Source organism: Ursus americanus, chromosome 23, assembly GCF_024610735.1.
Source record: "Ursus americanus isolate L20-20 chromosome 23, mUrsAme1.1.p, whole genome shotgun sequence".
NCBI lineage: Eukaryota > Metazoa > Chordata > Mammalia > Carnivora > Ursidae > Ursus > Ursus americanus.
In genome coordinates, this window is record NC_142149.1 from 19,728,573 (window position 1) to 19,746,085 (window position 17,513).

The 17,513-nt window shown below is 56.2% G+C and overlaps 1 protein-coding gene and 1 pseudogene across 4 annotated transcripts in view; both read left to right on the plus strand.

Moving 5' to 3' along the window:
- The window catches only part of ACLY (ATP citrate lyase), a 40,003-nt gene continuing 22,490 nt past the window's right edge, over positions 1-17,513 (plus strand). For 2 of the 4 annotated variants that reach the window (XM_045781515.2, XM_045781516.2), the window contains exons 1-14: positions 1-130; positions 670-717; positions 4,378-4,552; positions 5,693-5,815; positions 7,458-7,520; positions 7,994-8,184; positions 8,639-8,718; positions 10,526-10,656; positions 11,455-11,573; positions 12,401-12,537; positions 13,272-13,333; positions 14,575-14,692; positions 16,467-16,621; positions 17,209-17,299. In XM_045781515.2, the coding sequence (XP_045637471.1) occupies positions 33-130; positions 670-717; positions 4,378-4,552; positions 5,693-5,815; positions 7,458-7,520; positions 7,994-8,184; positions 8,639-8,718; positions 10,526-10,656; positions 11,455-11,573; positions 12,401-12,537; positions 13,272-13,333; positions 14,575-14,692; positions 16,467-16,621; positions 17,209-17,299 (1,591 nt within the window). In that variant the 5' untranslated portion in view covers positions 1-32. Of the gene's footprint in view, positions 171-669; positions 718-4,371; positions 4,553-5,692; positions 5,816-7,457; positions 7,521-7,993; positions 8,185-8,638; positions 8,719-10,525; positions 10,657-11,454; positions 11,574-12,400; positions 12,538-13,271; positions 13,334-14,574; positions 14,693-16,466; positions 16,622-17,208; positions 17,300-17,513 lie in introns of all 4 variants that reach the window. The other 2 variants (XM_045781512.2, XM_045781514.2) reach the window with 1 other exon arrangement.
- LOC148107948 (NADH dehydrogenase [ubiquinone] iron-sulfur protein 5 pseudogene) lies at positions 8,726-10,414 on the plus strand (annotated as a pseudogene).

Sequence of the window (17,513 nt, forward strand, 5' to 3'; positions counted from 1 at the left end):
ACCAATCGGGGGGCCACTCGCCCCGTGTGCCGATGGGGGCGGGGAGAAGCCCGCAGGGGCCCGGACAAAAGCCGGATCCCGGGCGGCTGCTTGAGGCTGGGGCGCTCCGGGCATTGGGCGGTGAGGCGGGGCCTGCGGAGGGAGCGCGGCGCACGGACTTTCGCAGAGAGGTTAGTAGCGGGCAGCTGCCTTCGCGGGAGAGACCCCACCTGCCCCAGGAGCTTCCCGCCTCCCTCCCCCAACCCGGAACCGCCTTCCCCGACGCCGGCTTGGTGCTCACGTGCCCTCCCTGCACCTGCTTAGAAGTTTCCGGGGTCTTCGCTTTAGGTTAGCCTTCGCTCGGAACCCCCGGCCGGTGGCCGCGTGTCGACTACCCCACCCCCACTCTCCCACATTACAGTTTCTGGGAGTTTGCACAGGGTGTGCCGTCGTGGCTTCTCTTCCCTCCGCCAAACTGCATTTGCACCATCCAGGCGCCCCTCACCCCGCCCGGAGCCAGTCCTCGAGCCTCTTCGGGCTTTACCGGGCTCCGTCTTGTCCCCATCCGGGTCTCCCCACCGGATGCGGGGGACGGGAAGTAGAAAGAGTGGTGGCCACTCGCCCCACTCCTCCGCGGGCTCAGGCCCTTCCTCTATTTTTTACGGAGAGTCGACTGAGTTCTGCGCGTAGAAAGTGGAGGGAGCGAGCGGGGCGCTCAGCCTTGGCGGGCCACGCGGGGCCGGGCTGTTCCAGGGTGCTCGAGGCCTGGCCTCGCCGCGAGGACCTGCCCGTGGGGCAGCGGCGCGGGAAGGACCCTCCTCGCCCTGGAGGTGCCGTCGGGCCCAGCGTCTGAGCGACAGATGGCCGGGGTGCCAGTCTCCCGCCCCACCTCTGGCGCTGACGCGGCCAAGGCTAGATCCTGAAGGAACCGGAGGATGCTGCCGCCGCCCTCCTGGAGGGCCTGGCAGAGGGCCAGACCCAGCGCCGGCTGCCCTCTCCAACCTTGGCAGATACTGTGCAGTACCGAGGACTTCTGCCATTGGGGTGGTCCCCTGGGGTCTGCCTGGCAGGAGGATTTCGGAGAGCGGGGAGGAGCAGTGCATGGCACAGTTTGGCCAGCCAGCCCACTCCTTCCACTCTTTCAGCCAGCTCAGGTCCTTGAATATCTGAAATATCGGGTGAGGAAAAGCTGGTAGACCCCGACTGCCCAGGGCGGGTCATTTTCATCTCTGAGGGAACTTCAAAAGCTTGGGCCAGGGTGACGAGAAGAGCCCTGGGACATGGAGCAGCTGGTGGCTCCACCGGTATTCTGGCACTATGCTTGCTGCAGTAGGGGACCCTCACAGAATTCTGCCTCTCCCCTTTACTCTGCGAATTGCTTCTCCTCTGAAAAACAAAAACCACACCAATCCTATGGAAACTAACCTAAAAATGAGTGCTCTTTGTCTTTCCTAGAGAAAGACCCTAAGTGGCATCCCCAGTGGCTCCTCTGCACTGGCTGTGTCCCAGGGGTACATTCCTAGGGAACAGGCTCCTTTCATTCAGCCTTGCTGTGGGCTGCTTCAGCCCTCAGTGGCTACAATCCTGGGTCACTTACCTGTCTGCAGAAAAGACCCCATTCAGCTTATAAAGCCCTTCCCTTGGGGTGATTGCGAGAGAGAGAGAGAGAGAGAGAGAGAGAGAGAGAGAGAGAGAGTGGTTAAGTTCCTTGGCATGTTTACCCCTAAATGATTTACACTTTTACTTGTTATTAGGTGACAGTTCCTCGGGCCCCAAAGCAGACCCCTGGGGGCTTAGCTGTGTCCTAAAACCACCTATCATCAGTTTGACAGCATACTCAGTTCCTGGGGAGGCAGCCTAAGACTTTGGTGGGGTGGATCCCCAGACCCAGATTGGTATACACTTTTTTTTTTCTTTTACACTTTAAGTCCCAGTGTCACTAGAGCAGATGCTCTTAACTGGTGGCCTGTGGTCATAATCATAAGCACCTTGAAATGATATGCACAGTGAGGTTGGAGCACATTTTTTAGGCTTCAGGTGATTAGGAGTCTGAGACCTCAAATAGATTAAGAGCCACTGCCTTAGACTTCTGAGACCCCTCTGAATGATTACATTTGCGAGTTTTCTCCACCCCGGCTACTCCATGAAAGGTTTGTGAGTCTTACCCTGCATTGGTGAATATGCAGAGGCAGATTCTTTCCCCACTGTTATTCTATCATAAATCCTGCCTTGGCCTTGAAAGGGCCTGCCCCCTCTAAGACAAAGTGCTCTGGTGGCATATCTGTTGTTTTGGTAAGCTGGCAAATCTCTTCTATCCTATATCATCCCCGTGTTGTGTCTCCCCAACCCCCCCCCCCACTGTGTTGAAATGAACTCTTGGGTCTGAGATTTGATCTGGGCCTCAAGAAAGTTGTGATTTTTTTCAGCACAGAACATCCCTTTCCTCGGCCTTATCCTTTGTCTGCTTTGGGAGGTGCCAGGTCTGGGGGGGTCGTTGTTCTGGTAGTGTCTCTCAGACTGCTCTCTGCCGGGGAGGCTTAGCTGAGGGGCTCCTTCTGGAGTTTTTGGTCACAGGTGCTTGATGTGTCTGAACTGTTGAGGGTGGTCAGCAGCTGCTGCCTCCTTTCCCCGCTCGATCTGCCCTGGGTTGCACTCTGTTTGGGAGGGAGGTGGGGGCAGGTGTACCCATCTGATTTCAAGACCAGTTTTTCTGGTCTGAAGTCAAGAAGGTTGGGAAATGGAGCTGGAGTGGGTAGGGGTGGAGGACTGTGGGACATAGGGGCTGGTTGAGGCATCGCCTTCAGAAACTCCTGTTGAGTTGGAGCCTGAAGTCATCCCAGGGGAAGGCCAGAAAGGGGAACATTTCTTTTGAGCCCCTTCCCAGCTACCCCACTTTGGGCCAGACACCAGACTGAAAGCACCCATTGTGCTGAGCTGGAGACTAGCTGGGAGGCTGAGGGGGCCGGCCAAGCCAGGGTTAGAACCTGAAGCCCTGGCCTGGCCAGTTGGGAGGGAGGTGGAGTGTGGCCTCTGGAACTTTGGCCTTCCCTGAGCTGGAGATGGAGACCAACCTTCCTGGGTGTATAAAGGAGCCAGGCCTCTAACCCCGCCCTCCTTTATTTGAACTTGACTTTTCTTCCCCAGCAAATTCAGCAACTTCAGTTATGGATCTTTGTGGGAGAGACTGGAGTGACTTTTCCTAATCTGGCCAAACTCTTAGCATGAATGACGGTTTCGTTTCCCTCCCCTTGCCCCTGTTCTTCTCCCCAACTTGCTCCTCTCACTACTCATGAGAGAATGGATGTGTCAGGGCAGTGGGGGAGGAGGGGAGATAAAGAAATTGTCTTCACAGACCCTTCTGTGAGGTGAAGGGGGGCACGGCCTGGTCCTTGGAGAAAAACCCTCAGGCTGAGTGTGGGGTTTTCTGGGGACCAGGAATAAGAGGATTTGGGTTCAAGTCCTGGCTCCCCTGCTTATTAGTTTGATTTTTTGGGCAAGTTACCTTAATTCCTCTGAGCTTTTATTCCTCATCTAAGAAATAGGTGCATTTCAGTTCACCTCACAGGGTTCATAGAAGATGAGCATCTCCATACATGTGACAGAGGATGACTTCTGCCCCCTCCCCCAGCTCTGGCTCAGTTAGAATTGACCAGTACAGGGCGGTCCTTCGAGAGGCCAATGTTTTGCTCTAAATCAGCAGCTGGGTGACTCAGTGGGGCGGGTGGGATGCACCGAAGGTCACCGTTCCCCTGCCCTGCGTCTGCTCTGAACTCAGGGGTGGGAGTCTAGGGTCCTGGAAGAAATGAACTCTGAGATGACGCTTCCTCTTGGCTCCTCGGGGGCTTGATCCTGCCTGGGGTTAAGTAAACTCACCCGCCTGGCCCTCAGCCTGGTGGTGACTGTAAGTGTGTAAAGCGGGTGAGTCTGGGTGTGGGGGAGACGAAACCTGTAGGGGAATAAAGGCAGCATTGCACAATTCTGGCTGGGTGCCCCGTAGGTCACAAAACCAAAGGGTGTGTTTCGGTGTCTGTGTGGGACCTCGGGTGGGACCAGTGCTCGGGTTTGGGTCACACCACTGGTATTCCTGTCTCCCCATCCAGCTGCCTTTAGCTCCAAGACAAATGTGAGCTGGTTTGCTGAGGAGAAGCAGACACAGGGTTGAGGCCAAGAGTCCCGGGGGAAAATGCCACCTTTGTTTTTCTCCCATCATTTCCCGATCCCCCTTCCCTGCTGTCTGAAGCGCTCATTGAGATCTCCCTGCCCTCCCTCCCGCTGGGCCAGTCCTCTTTCTCTCTCTTGAGGAGCACGGAGATCTGGTTTTATTGTCTGGGGGCAATTGGACATCGGTCTGTTTCCTCTGCCCCTTCCCACCAGCTCCTGTTCCCCCAACAGGTAGAGCATTCCCTCGGCAGCTATGTCAGCCAAGGCGATTTCGGAGCAGACCGGCAAAGAACTCCTTTACAAATACATCTGCACCACCTCGGCCATCCAGAACCGGTTCAAGTATGCCCGGGTCACCCCTGACACAGACTGGGCCCGCCTGCTGCAGGACCACCCTTGGCTGCTCAGCCAGGTGAGCACGCCCTGCCTGGGCCCTTCTTCCAGGCCCAGGGTCAGAGGAAGAGAAAGGGTCAGTTTGGTGGAGACGGCACAACGGGTCACGTGATGGCAGACTGTCCCCATCCATGGGCAGCATGCAGTGGGCTGAGCGGGGTTTTGTGTTCTGCTGTGGGTCCCACATGTCGAGGTGCCCTGGCAGGGGACAGCGCGTGGGCTTGGAACCAGACAAACTGGAGTCCAGATCGAAGCTCTCTGTTGATTAACCATGTGGCCTGGAGCAAGCCGTTTTACCTTTCTTGAGTGTCAGGTTCCCCATCTGTGAGATGGGCAGGACACTCACCCTGCGAGCTGTAAGAATTAGCAGTAATGTCTGGAAAGTATTTAGTGGGCCACCTGATACTTGGTCGATGCTCAGTAAAAGTACGTGTGTGCCCCCCTCCCCCGAGGGGGAGCATAGCAGGATTGTGTCAGGTCCACGAGGGAGTATGCCTGGGACTGTGTGTAGAGTGGCCGATAGCCTTGGGCGGCTAGCCTGGAGTCGAGGCTCCTCTGTCCGGTTCCCTGCAGGGCCATTGTTGGGAAGGGCAGACTTCCCAGGCAGGGCCCGGAGAGCAGGACCAGGACCCATGGCGGCTTCCGGGGTGCACGTTTCCTCCCGCTGCCTCAGGAGGAGGTGCCTTTCCTGGCCGGCCGTGTGCGAGCAGAGCTTAGGGGCTGCTTGCTGGGCTTATAGGCAGGATCGAGCACCGGGATGGGATTGACCAGATCTCTAAGGTCCTTTGTCACCCCAGGGCTCTGTCTCTCTGCTCCTCCTTTTGGAGCGCAGGTGCTGGTCCATATTCTGAGGAGTTCGTGGTTCAGCGAAGCTAAGAGAGCCCATAGGGAGGGTAGGGAATCGCTCATTGAGCAGGTATTTGGTAAGCACCTACTCTGTGCCAGGCCCTATCCTGGGCATGGATGGCTCTAGACTCCTGGTTGTCAAAAGAAAGGTGTAGTCTGGGATAGGTGAGGGAAGCTTCTAGGAGTTGACCCTGAAGAATGGATGGGTGGATTGGAAGCCATGCAGTCTGTCCTGTGCTTTGGGTCCCCGAACTATAGCCTTCGAGTCTCCTCTTTCTTTCCTTGCTCTAAGTACAAACTCCTCTCATTCCAGAGCTTGGTGGTCAAGCCAGACCAGCTGATCAAACGGCGTGGAAAGCTAGGCCTCGTGGGAGTCAACCTCACTCTGGAAGGCGTTAAGTCCTGGCTGAAACCACGGCTGGGACAGGAGGCCACCGTGAGTACAGGGACAGGTCGGGGTGGAGGCGCCGTGGTAACAGAAGCAGACCAGCGGCCCTGAGGGTCAGCCCGCAGCCAACCACACTGCAGCCTGGGGAGGGCGAGGGTCCTGCGGAGCTGACTTGAGCAGTGGGGCCAAGCGTGGTGCTCATTCCCAGCTCTGCCATCAGGGAATGGCAAGGTGGGCTGCAAAAGTCACCCCAGAACAGTTCATGGCTGGGTGGACATGGTCTGTTTCTTTAAAGGCAAGTGCAGAGATGGGTCTCTGAGGCCCATTCTGGGAATTCCATTCTTTTCAGTTTCCAGAAAGGGCATGGAAGCTTGTGACATGTATACATAAGACGAGTCTGCATCTCCTTTAGGCAAAGATGTTATTGAGCCAAGAGCCTTGGATGAGACTGTTAATATTGAAGAGTAAATTTGGTTCTTGGCTTCTCCCAGCTTGGTGATTAATGTCCGCTCCGGAGATGAGAGCTAAAGTGAGATACGGTTCGGGAAGGCTAGGAGAGGCTCAGAGAGAAAACTGCAGTTCTCCTTCTTGCTGCTAGAAGGGGCTGGGGAACAGGAGAAGGGGAGGGGGCGGAGGTGTCCCTGAGACCGGGGAGGGTGTGCTGTCCCGTCTTGGGGGACTGTGACCAGGGGTGAGGTGTTCTCTTCCTTGGCAGTCCTGGAGGTAGGATGAGGGTGGTGACGGGGCCGTCTTCCTCTCCTGCTGGGCTTTCTCAAATCCGTTCTTTGTGGTAATTTCCTAGTTTCTGGCTCTCGGAGTAAAGAGGGCTGCTCAAAGTCGCACGTGGACTTGGGGGCAGAGGGTCTGGACGGGCCTTTGTGCTTGCAGGCCTTCGGGGAGAGGACGGCAGGGTTGGGGGCTGAGTGGTATTCTCAGGGAGGTCCTCATGCGCCCTTCCCCGCGGCTGGCTGTCGGGAGGGGGATGTCATTGCCGGCAGGAGCGCCTCATTACCTCTGATGGATCACTGTCTGGTCCCTGACTCAGCAGTGACGCACGCGGGCTGGCGGGGGCTTCGGGACACACTGGGATGAGGGCTGTCTCGCCTCAGCGGCCGCCAGGAACACACTCAAACTGATTAACTCTGCAGGCCTGTTGTCCTCAGCCAGGAATGTGTGCGTGAAGTTCTCCCCATCAAGCTCTCACTTCCCCCCCATCCCTGCTAATTCCCTGGGCCTGGACTTGCATCCTTGGGCTGGGTCTCTCTGTGTGAGCTCTGCGATGGAGAGCCTTGATTTGTCTGGGCTCTTTAAGTTGTGCGACTGACGGCAGGAGGGAGATGACTCCTGCTGTCTGTGCTTTGGGGGCTGGGGCAGTGCAGGCAGCCCAGCTCGTCTGTCCCCCTCCAGAGGAGGCAGAACAAGAACGTGTGAGGTCCGAACACTTCAAAGTGCGGCTGGCATGAGGGCCGTGGACGGAAGAGGGGATCTCATGGAGACTTCGGTAGCTTAGGGGTCTGTGACCGCATTGCCCTGGTTTCTGGGAAATCTCTCTCTGTCAGACGTTGTGGCAGAAGTACTTGGGCCCCACCTCCGATGGGACGGCCCTATGGAGGGAGCAGAGGGCCATCCTCCTGCTGTGGGGAACAAGGCATGCTGTCCCTCTAAACTTTAGCTTCCTCCGTCCCCATAGGTGGGCAAGGCCAGAGGCTTCCTCAAGAACTTTCTGATTGAACCCTTCGTCCCCCACAGTCAGGTATGTGTGAGATGGCTCCAGGCTGGGTCTTCTCCCTCCCTTTGTGTTTGTCGACCCTAAAATGCTAAAGGAAGAAAGCAAGCTGCTGGAGGAAAGTCAGAGGGACCAGAGTCTCTGAAGCCGCAGGGAGGGTCTGAGGGTGCCATAGAGCAGGGAGTCCAGAGATGAAGGAAAGGGCTTAGTCTGTAGCAGGGAGGAATCGGGGCTGGTGGCAGAGGGGACCTCTCCCAGTGCTGGGGTGAGTAAGACTTGAAGGCAGGCACCCTACCCCAGGTCAGGTCACCGTGACCGAGGCTGGACTGTCAGCCAGCTAGGCAGTGGCCTCTTCTCTCCTCTTGTCCCCGAGGGGAAGATGGTGGGACAGGCCTCCTCCGGTGAGTGTTCTCTACTAGGGTTTTAGAAGTGAAACCACAGGGGTCGGGCTCGCCAATTCAGTGCCCCTCACCCCACGTGGTACTGTCTTCTCCTTCAAGGCGGAGGAGTTCTACGTCTGCATCTATGCTACCCGAGAAGGGGACTATGTCCTGTTCCACCATGAAGGTGGGGTGGATGTGGGCGACGTGGACGCCAAAGCCCAGAAACTGCTTGTTGGCGTGGACAAGAAACTGAATCCTGAGGACATCAAGAAACACCTGTTGGTCCATGCTCCTGGAGACAAGAAAGAGTTGAGTGAGAGGGAGGGCCAGCAGGTGGCAGCGGGGGAGTGGGGAATGCTGACAGCTCTGGGCACAGTCTTCCCTGTGTGGGCATCCACACTGCCCCGCCCCCACATCTGGGTGGGAGGGTAGGCACAGTCCTTCCCTGTCCCAGGGAGGGGAGCTGGGGGCGGACAGGAGGCCGGCTCAGACTGAAATATGCCGTCAGCGTCCCTCACCTCGTTGCCCCTATCTGTCTGGCGCCACCGCTTCCAGATTCATGCCTGACAGCTCCTTTCCACCTCAGTGGCTGAAGAGTGATGTCCAGGGAACAGGGTTCACAGAGGAAGGCGAGAGGATGGGAAGTGGAGCTGTCCATGGCAGTGAGAGACTGCCATGGGGAGGGGGTGTTTGGGGGTGCTGCTGAGCCGTGCCCTGCTGGCTCCCTGAGGATTGACTGTCCCTCTCCCCCACCCCCTCTAGGATTCTGGCCAGTTTTATCTCCGGCCTCTTCAATTTCTATGAGGATCTGTACTTCACCTACCTCGAGATCAACCCCCTTGGTAATTGGCTGTGCTGGGGGGGCTGGGCAAGGGGCAGTTATAACAGGGTCCCGGTGCCTGTGGTAACCCCGGCCTTGGCCTTCGGAACACCACTCATAGAGGGCGGTACAGACAGGTGTATGTTTGCAGAGGGGTGTCTGGGCTCTCGGACTGCAGTGTCCTGTTTCTGAGCTCTCAGAAGACAATGGTTATTCCTCTTTTAAACCAACTCCAGCTTTCTTTGGTTTTAATTTGTTCTGTGATGGGGAAGTCCCGATGTTGACCTGACACTCTGGTTAGTGGCTGCCTGTGGGTTAAGCTGCCTCTGCACCGATGTGACCACTCAGGCCCTTCATTCTTCCCAGTGCCCCTGGAGCGAGCCCTCACCCAGGAGTTGGTCCATCATTGAGCCCCAAGGCTGGGAAGATGTTGGTGCAAGCCTCTCCGCCTGTGAGGGAGGAGAGCGATATGAGCCAGCTATGGCCAGGGCTGCTCAGGGCAAAGTCCCATTCCAGGTTCCAGCTGGGGATGCAACCCCTCTAATGAACCAGATGGCTCTGTGCTACCTTCATTAGCTAATGGCCCTGGGCTAAAGGGAAGGTGGATGTCCAGTTAGTTGGTAGTAAATGAATCCTGGCCGGGGGCCCAGTGCACCCCGTGGCTTCTCACTCCCCCAGACACTTAAGGCTTCCCCTAGCTGACCTCAGGAAGCCCACATGGACACACCTGGTGGGAGGGGTCTTCCGACGGCAGCCTGTAGTTTAACACTTCTTGTTTTAAGGGCAAGGCTGTGGAAGGGTGAGTGGTTAGATCGAAGCCATGGAATGTAGCATTTTAAAAAAAGTTTAGAAACCGCCATGGTGAGATTATCCAGTAGCGGTGGCCAGCGAGGAGACAAGGGCGTGGCGGCGCGATGTCGTGCCTTTCTGCAGAAAAGCCTGGGCCTTAACTTAGATGGTTGGATGACAGTCCAAGGTGCTGAGCAGCCTCGCAAGATTCCAGGTCGATGCCATGCTTTCGAAAAAGAGTGGATAGAATGGGCGCCTGGAATCGGTGGTACCCGTGCCGAGAAAGAGAGCAAGGTGGAAGTGGATGATTTCGTAGAACGTCTGCTTCGGCAGAAAGCGATGGAACATCTGGGCGACGTCAGGAGGCAGTGGGATGAACTAATAAAGGGGGGGGGGTTCGCTCCTCCACCTCACCACTTGGGCAAGGGGGATCCTAGGCCCTGAGCAGAGCAGCTGCTGATGGCTGGAGGCTGATGCTCATGCTCTCTTCACTGGAAAGTTGAGTTACTGAAAACCTCTTTGTGAACGTGTCTAAAAATAAAGGATTGCTCTATCGTGTTTAAAAAAAAAAAAATGTAGTGGCACAGTGGCACCTGGGTGGATCAGTCGGTTAAGCACCCAGCTCCTGACTTCTGCTAAGGTCGTGAGCTCATAGGTCGGGGGATGAGGGGCTCTGCGCTCAGCGGGGAGTCTGCTTCTTTCCTTCTCCTTCTCCTCCCCCGACTTGCATGCCCCCCTCCAATAACTAACTAAATAAATAAACTTAAAAAATTGTCATGACAACGAAAACAGACTTTGCTGTCACATTACCTATAGGTCAGAGATTGGGGGGAGTGGTCTTAAATAATTTATTTTTCTTTTAATGGGGTGAAAGTTGTGTGGAAGGGCCATCTGGTTTTTTGTGGAGCTGGGCAGTTATAGAGTCTGGGTGGGACCCTGGGGTGGGTGGGTGGTGGGTGGGGAAGCCTGTGGAGGGGTTTGGAGGTCGGTGGTCGCCTCTGCCTGGAGCCTGCATCTGATTGCCTCTTCTTTTCTTGCAGTTGTGACCAAAGATGGCGTCTATGTCCTTGACTTGGCGGCCAAGATAGATGCCACAGCCGACTACATCTGCAAAGTGAAGTGGGGTGATATAGAGTTCCCTCCTCCCTTCGGACGGGAGGCTTACCCAGAGGTAAGGCTGCTCGGGGTTAGAAATGGAGGGTGAGGGGGACCTGGGAGGGGGGGACTGATCTCAGAGGAGCATCGGCACCCCCCCCCCCCGTGGGCTGTATATTTGGCAGGAAAGGAAGGTTGAGAACCATTTAATTTTCTTAAAACCCCAAAGGAGGTGGGGGTGGGAGTCAGCCAAGCCTCTGAATCCCAGCCAGAAATCCTTTCAGACTCCTCTCTCAATCAACCTCCCTGGGCTCTTAACTTGATTTGTTGATAATTCCGAGTGGCTTTTGCTAATCCTGCCAGAGGAAGGTAGTTCTCTTGGCCACTTGCTGAGAATTTTAATTGCTCTTTCCCACCCCATCCTCTTGAGAGGTGCTCACAGCAGGATGAGGCCTGTGAGTCATAACCCAGGCCAGGGGAAGAGGCTGGGCCGGGAGAAGGGATAGGGCCTGCAGGTGGAGGGGCTTGTGATGAGCCAGGCAGGCAGACGTTGGGAGTGGGGGGCTGTGGTAGTAGCAGGGTGACTTAGTGAGGCTTGGGACTTGGGCAGATGGCCAGGGACTTGAGGTCAGAGACAAAGGAGTTGGGAGATTTGCCCCTAGGCAGTGACTACGGCCACGGGTGGTTTTGGTACTTGAGGACATCGTCATGTTTTTGTCCCAGGCACGTAGGACCCTGCACCGCTCCTCTCCCTGACCCTAGTAAGGCTTCAGGACCTTTTCATGTATCTCCAGGGAAAGGGGTAGGGTCCTGGGAGCTGGGACCCAGTGAAGGGGGTACCCCCAGGACCCACCTGTTGTTGTCTGGTCCCTAGGAAGCTTACATTGCAGACCTGGATGCCAAAAGTGGGGCGAGCCTGAAGCTGACCTTGCTGAACCCCAAGGGGAGGATCTGGACCATGGTGGCCGGAGGTGGTGCCTCGGTTGTGTACAGGTGACTGAGGGGCTGCTGAAGGGATGGCGGCGAGGTCTGCTTGTAGTCCATGTGTGCGTGGTCTGGATCAGATGGCTTCACCTTGGAGTGGGGGTGGGGCTCTTCATTTTCTCCCCTCGGTGCAGAGCAGAGGCTCTGGTGAAAGCCTGCCCTGTACACTGTCTTCTGCAGCTTTCTTGTTCGCTTCCGAAGGAGGTTACTTTTATTAGTTTAATCTGTATAGTTAACGATACACTCTTCAGGCAGAGGTACTGTAAATACGGAGAAGAACCTACAAGTGAACCTTGCCTGGCTGTTTCCCCACCCCTCCTTTCCTCCTTCCAGCTGTTTTAGTGCCTGTATAAGTCTTCACACTTTCACACTTTATAGGAATATTGGGCTCATATTCCATACTCCGTGTGATAATTGGTAGTTTTTCACTTAAAACACAGTAGGCATCTGCTTGTTTCCAGGCAGTAATCTGCCGCGTTCCCTTCTGTGCCTGGCTGGGCCCTCCTCTGGCTGCAACCATTTCACTTCTGCATTGGGCGGCCTGGCAGGGGCTCCTGGAATGCGTGATTTTTCTTTGTGTCTGGAAGCCCTCCTTATTCCCTTTACCTACCAGTGTCAGTCCAGAGCCCCGCCATGGCCTGGGGCCGGCAGAGCCTGATGCAGTGCAGTTAACCTCCTAGTGTGACTTTTGTGGACCCTGGAGCGTCTGAGGCCCAAGGGCTCAGTCCTGTAGGCTGACTACAGGGCTCTGGGGGCATCTGCGTGTCCTCGGCACCAGGCTGCCACCCTCTGCCACTAGAGTCAGAGCCAGCACCGACTTCTGTGTCTCCCGGCAGTGACACCATCTGTGACTTAGGGGGTGTCAACGAACTGGCAAACTACGGGGAGTACTCGGGCGCCCCCAGCGAGCAGCAGACCTATGACTACGCCAAGACGATCCTCTCCCTCATGACCCGGGAGAAGCACCCAGATGGTGAGACACACACACTCCTTCCCCGGGACGGCCCCTTGTGCTGCAGTGGGAGCAGCTTTGGGCGAGGACACACTGAGGTGGTGGTCCCGGTCCTTTGTAGCCTGGGGTTAGTCATCTAGCTTCTGGATCTCTGTTTCTCCAACTATACAATGGGCAGCGTGACCTCTGTCGGACGGAGGAGCTCCGGGGAGGCAAGGAGGTGATGTGTGCATGACGGGGGAGCTCCGGGGAGGCAAGGAGGTGATGAGTACATCAAGCCCTCTGAGTAGGTGCGAGGGAGGAGGTAGCAGTGCGCTCTGACTGCTGTGAACTCAGATCTCAGTGGCCCGCTTCCGCGTGTACGGTCTGGGCTGTGGGATCCCCAGCTTCCCTTTACCACCTGTCCAGGGTTTGCGGATTATGCGTGCCAGTTCCCCTTCCCTTGAGTCAGAAGAGGTTCCTACTGGGGGTATCCAGAAACCAAACTGGGTTTCTGAGCGCCAGCCGGAAACGATGTAGCGGTTCGGTGGGTTTGGATGAACCACCTGCTCGGCGGCACAGGTGACGGAGAGCTGAGTTGGTTAAGACTGAACGGACGTCAGGGGAGGCCAGCCTGCTCCCCGCCCCACCCAGCCTCTGCACTGATACCTCCTAACGTGTGGGGGACCTTTGCTTACTGAGGAGAGAACTCTCTCCGTTGGATTTCTGGTATGTTCTAGTCTACCTTTCTAATAACCCGTCTACTCCAAACACAGGCAAGATCCTCATCATTGGAGGCAGCATCGCAAATTTCACCAATGTGGCCGCCACGTTCAAGGTAACCAGCCACAGGGGACCGTGCAGTTTCTGGGGAAAGTGGGTTTGGGGGAAGCCAGGAAGGGAGGTTTCCGTAAGCAAGGTTTGAGGCAGAAGCGGGTTCTCATGACTTACCCAGCTCAGTAGGGGCTCTTGTCCCGGGGTCCCCTGTTGGGGATGCAGAAGACACTGGGATAGATCCGGGTCTTCTCCAAAAGGTCAGAGTGAGGAAAATGGTTCGATAATCAGGGGCTCTTGTTCATCCAGCCAACGCCCAGCCAGGGCCTGTCAGCCTGGGTCCCTGTGCACAGGTCAGGGGCGTGGGCACACAGTTCAGAGCGTGACCACTGGTCAGGAAGGACAATAGCACTAACGTGGCTCGAGAGTCGTCCCCTTCCGAGCAGCCGCCTCAGGAGGCCACATCTTGCTCCAAACTGTCCAGTGCTGAGCAGTGAGGCTGTTCAGAAGAAGGTGTCCCACCTGGTAGTCATGTCTAAGTTTTGAGAATAATGAATAAGTATAAATGTCAGCCTGGAAGGTGATCTCTGAAGTGGGGGCCCAGGCCTTGTCAGTCTTGCCTAAAACAGGCTTCCCTTAATTGGTCTTGATTCCACAGACGGATCTGATGCAGGTGAATCTTGACAGCTTTATGCTCGTTTTGGAGCAGCCCTGTAGGAAAGCACTGGTGTTGGTCGGGTGCTCGGGTCTGGGGCAGGACCTGGGTGTGGAGCCTCAGGCGGAATGCCTTGGGTGAGAGACATCACCCTTAGGACTCCGTAAACTAGCCTCCTGTCTGGAGAGACGGAATTCGTACGCACCTGTGCGTTCTCCCAAATCGTTTCCAGAGTTGATACTCATTGCAAGCGCTGATCCCCGAAATTGCTGGAAGGGGTTTCAGTAGGACTTGGATGTTGAAGTGGATCATGTCCTGATAGCTCTGAGAACTCTTGCATAGGACCCTGGCCTCGATGTCCCCTCCAGACTGCAGTAAGAGATAACAAGGGCGGCGGGAGCCAGCCCCCCGCGCATTGAGGGGTGTCTCCCTCAGCAACAGCACGAGTGCCTGCGAGCGCTAGGCCTTTCGGTTGCTGGTGGGTAGTCTAGTCCACACGCGTGAAATCCTGACGCCCAGGGCCCGCCATGCTTCTTCGTGAGAAGCCGCCCTCGTGACCTACACCCTGGTATGTTTATCATGATGAAGAATAATTGACTTAGCACTGCCTGATTTTTAGTCACATGTCTGTCGGCCCTTCATGCTTCCAGGGCATCGTGAGAGCAATTCGAGATTACCAGGGCCCCCTGAAGGAGCATGAGGTCACCATCTTTGTCCGAAGAGGTGGCCCCAACTATCAGGAGGGCTTGCGGGTGATGGGAGAAGTCGGTAAGATGGGGGGACCTTTTCTCTGCCCGCCACTTTGTGGCAGCCTGCCTCCTCGGGCGTCCTAGAAGCGGGTCGGTCTGCAGACACTTGTGTGCTCATGCATCCCCCTTTCTGGACTGCGGCTTGCTTCAGCTTCCACTCGCTGTGCTCCTGTGATGCAGGGCCCTTGGCCTAAACTTCAGAATGGTTCATAAAGCATTGCCATTCAGCTATTCATTGACCAAATATTTGTGGAACACCCGTTCTGTGCCGAGCTCCGTGGTGACAGCCGTGCACATGACAGCAAGCCCTTGTGCTCTTGAGAACATGGGCTGTTGTGTCAGCTAGCGTGAGGTGCCGTGAAAGCAAGCAAAGCCGAAGAAAGGGGTAGCGTGTGTGGGAGGGGCTGGGGCCAGTTTTAATGGGGTGATCCAAGAATGCTTCACCGAAAAGGTGACATTTGAGCAGTGAGCTGGAGGAGAGGAAGGAGCGGCTCAGTGGTGACTGCGGAGGGAAGAGCAAGTTCCAAGGCCCTGAATGGGAGCGTGCTGCTGCGCGGGGACCAGTGGGCAGGGCTGGGTGTTGGCAGTCAAGGCACGGAGGTGGCGGGAGCCATGTGGAGCTGGTCCAGGTGCCGGGAGCACTTGGCCATGCCTCAGGGCGGGCAGTCTGTGGAAGACTTTGAGGGAGGGGCACACCTTGACTTCGGGCTGGAAGGGTTGTCTGGCTGCCAGGGGGACAGCAGGTTCAGAGGCGGGAGGGTGGAGACCTCCTGTGGGGGAGAGGAGAGGAAGGGCGGGTAGTAGGATGGGAGAGCATTGTGCCTGGCTGAGATGAGGGGCAAGAGGGTGGGGGCATCTGTTTTGGTTTCCTTTCTCCGTTCTGTATTTTGAGTGTCTCAGGCAGGTTCATGAGACTCACGTTTAGAGCTTTCCAGAAGCTGGGGACCTCTTCTGTCTGGACTAAGAGTGTGTCTCCCTACGTTGACCTTACGGAGCCTGAGACACGTGAACTTGTCACCAGCAGCTTTGGTCTTTAGTGCAGCCCCCATTGCCAAGAGCAGTTACGTGTGGGGCAGGGGTTCAAGCAAAGTGTCAAGAGGGGTGACAAGATGCTCTTGCTCAGGGCGCGTGCCGTGCCCTTTGATTGGAAGGGCAGAAGCTTTCCATCCTCCCATGTTCCCAAATCCGGTGGATTTGGCAAACAGTAACCCACCTACATTTTCACTGCGACTGAGTTCCTGCCGTGGGGACGGCACAGTGAAGGTTCATCATCGTTAAACTCAGAGACATTAAATAAGTAAATGGTTACTAAAAGAAGTTGCTGTCCGATGGGCATGCGTAAGGCAGGGGGAGGGGGGGAGGGAGGAAGTCAGGGAAGGCCTTCCTTGGGAGGCGGCAGTCAGGCTGAGCCGAGTGATGGGGGGGCTCCGCACAGAGGGAGGAGAAGGGCCAGAGCCCCGAGGAAGTGAGCCCGGGAGCTCGGGAACAGAGGCCAGGCCAGGCAGACATCAAGGTCGACAGTTGAAGGGGTCCAGTGGTCAGCAGGACAGCGCAGACCCTAATTGTGTTCGCAGCTGCTTCAGGATATCAGGAAAGCTCTTTCTGGCTCTTATCAGCAGGTGGTCTTTGGAAAGAGTTGTTTGTTGGTGAAAATAGGGTAGTTGGTCTGTCCTGGATCATTGGTCTTGTGCAGAAGAAAGCACTGGATGCCAGGCAGGGGCCTTTGCAGAGTCATGTAGACTTGAGTGGTTACTTGAAGACTTGAATGATGGATTCTTTTCTTGCCCTCACAGGGAAGACCACTGGGATCCCCATCCATGTCTTTGGCACTGAGACTCACATGACGGCCATTGTGGGCATGGCTCTGGGCCACCGGCCCATCCCCAACCAGCCACCCACAGCCGCTCACACTGCAAACTTCCTCCTCAATGCCAGCGGGAGTACATCGGTAGGTGCACCCCGTCGTCCACCTTAGAGCACGCCGTGTCATCCTTAGCTCCCCCTCCTATATCCCTCCCATCCAGAACACAGCGCCCCTACTCTAAGCCTCACCATCTGGGGGCACTGGGGAAAGACAGGGTGGTTTCTGTATTGCTGCCAGTCTTTTCCTGCCCAATCAAGGTAGTATAATGGAAAGACCAGAGGTTTTTATGACTTTAGTTTAGTTTTTTAAGTAAGCTCTACGCCCAGCGTGGGGCTTGAACTCACAACGCCAAGATCAAGAGTCGCACGTTCCACTGACTAAGCCAGCAAGGTGCCCCTAGACCAGGGGGTTTAAAATCAGACCAGAGTTCAAATCGTGTTGAGAACAAGACCTTGGCTGGTGTTATACCCTCTCGGAGCCTCAATACTAATTCCTATCTCAAGAGGGTTGTTAGAATAATACTTTTGGAAGCACTTTGCAGAGGATAGTTCTGTACGTGGTTCTTGTTACCTGATTTCTTTGAGCCTTAAGAACCCAAAGCTTAAGGACCAATAGCTCTTTTTCCCAGTTGCTACCTGTGACTCTTACCCTGTCTCCTTGTCCCACCCCAGACTCCAGCCCCTAGCAGGACGGCGTCTTTTTCTGAGTCCAGGGCCGATGAGGTGGCACCCGCAAAGAAGGCCAAGCCTGCCATGCCCCAAGGTAACTGCCAGCAGGCTCAGCACCCGCCGCCGCCCCCCCCCCCCCTCGCCTGCCCTGTCCAGGCCCTGCTGGGGCACTGGCACGGGGTTTGGGCTTTCCTTTGAGAGTGGGCGTGGCACATGGGCCAAAATGGACATGAGGACATGAAGACTCAGGCCTTCCCAAGCCTTCCTGTGGGCTCTCCTGGCACTGCGGACCCATCCTGCACCAGGGT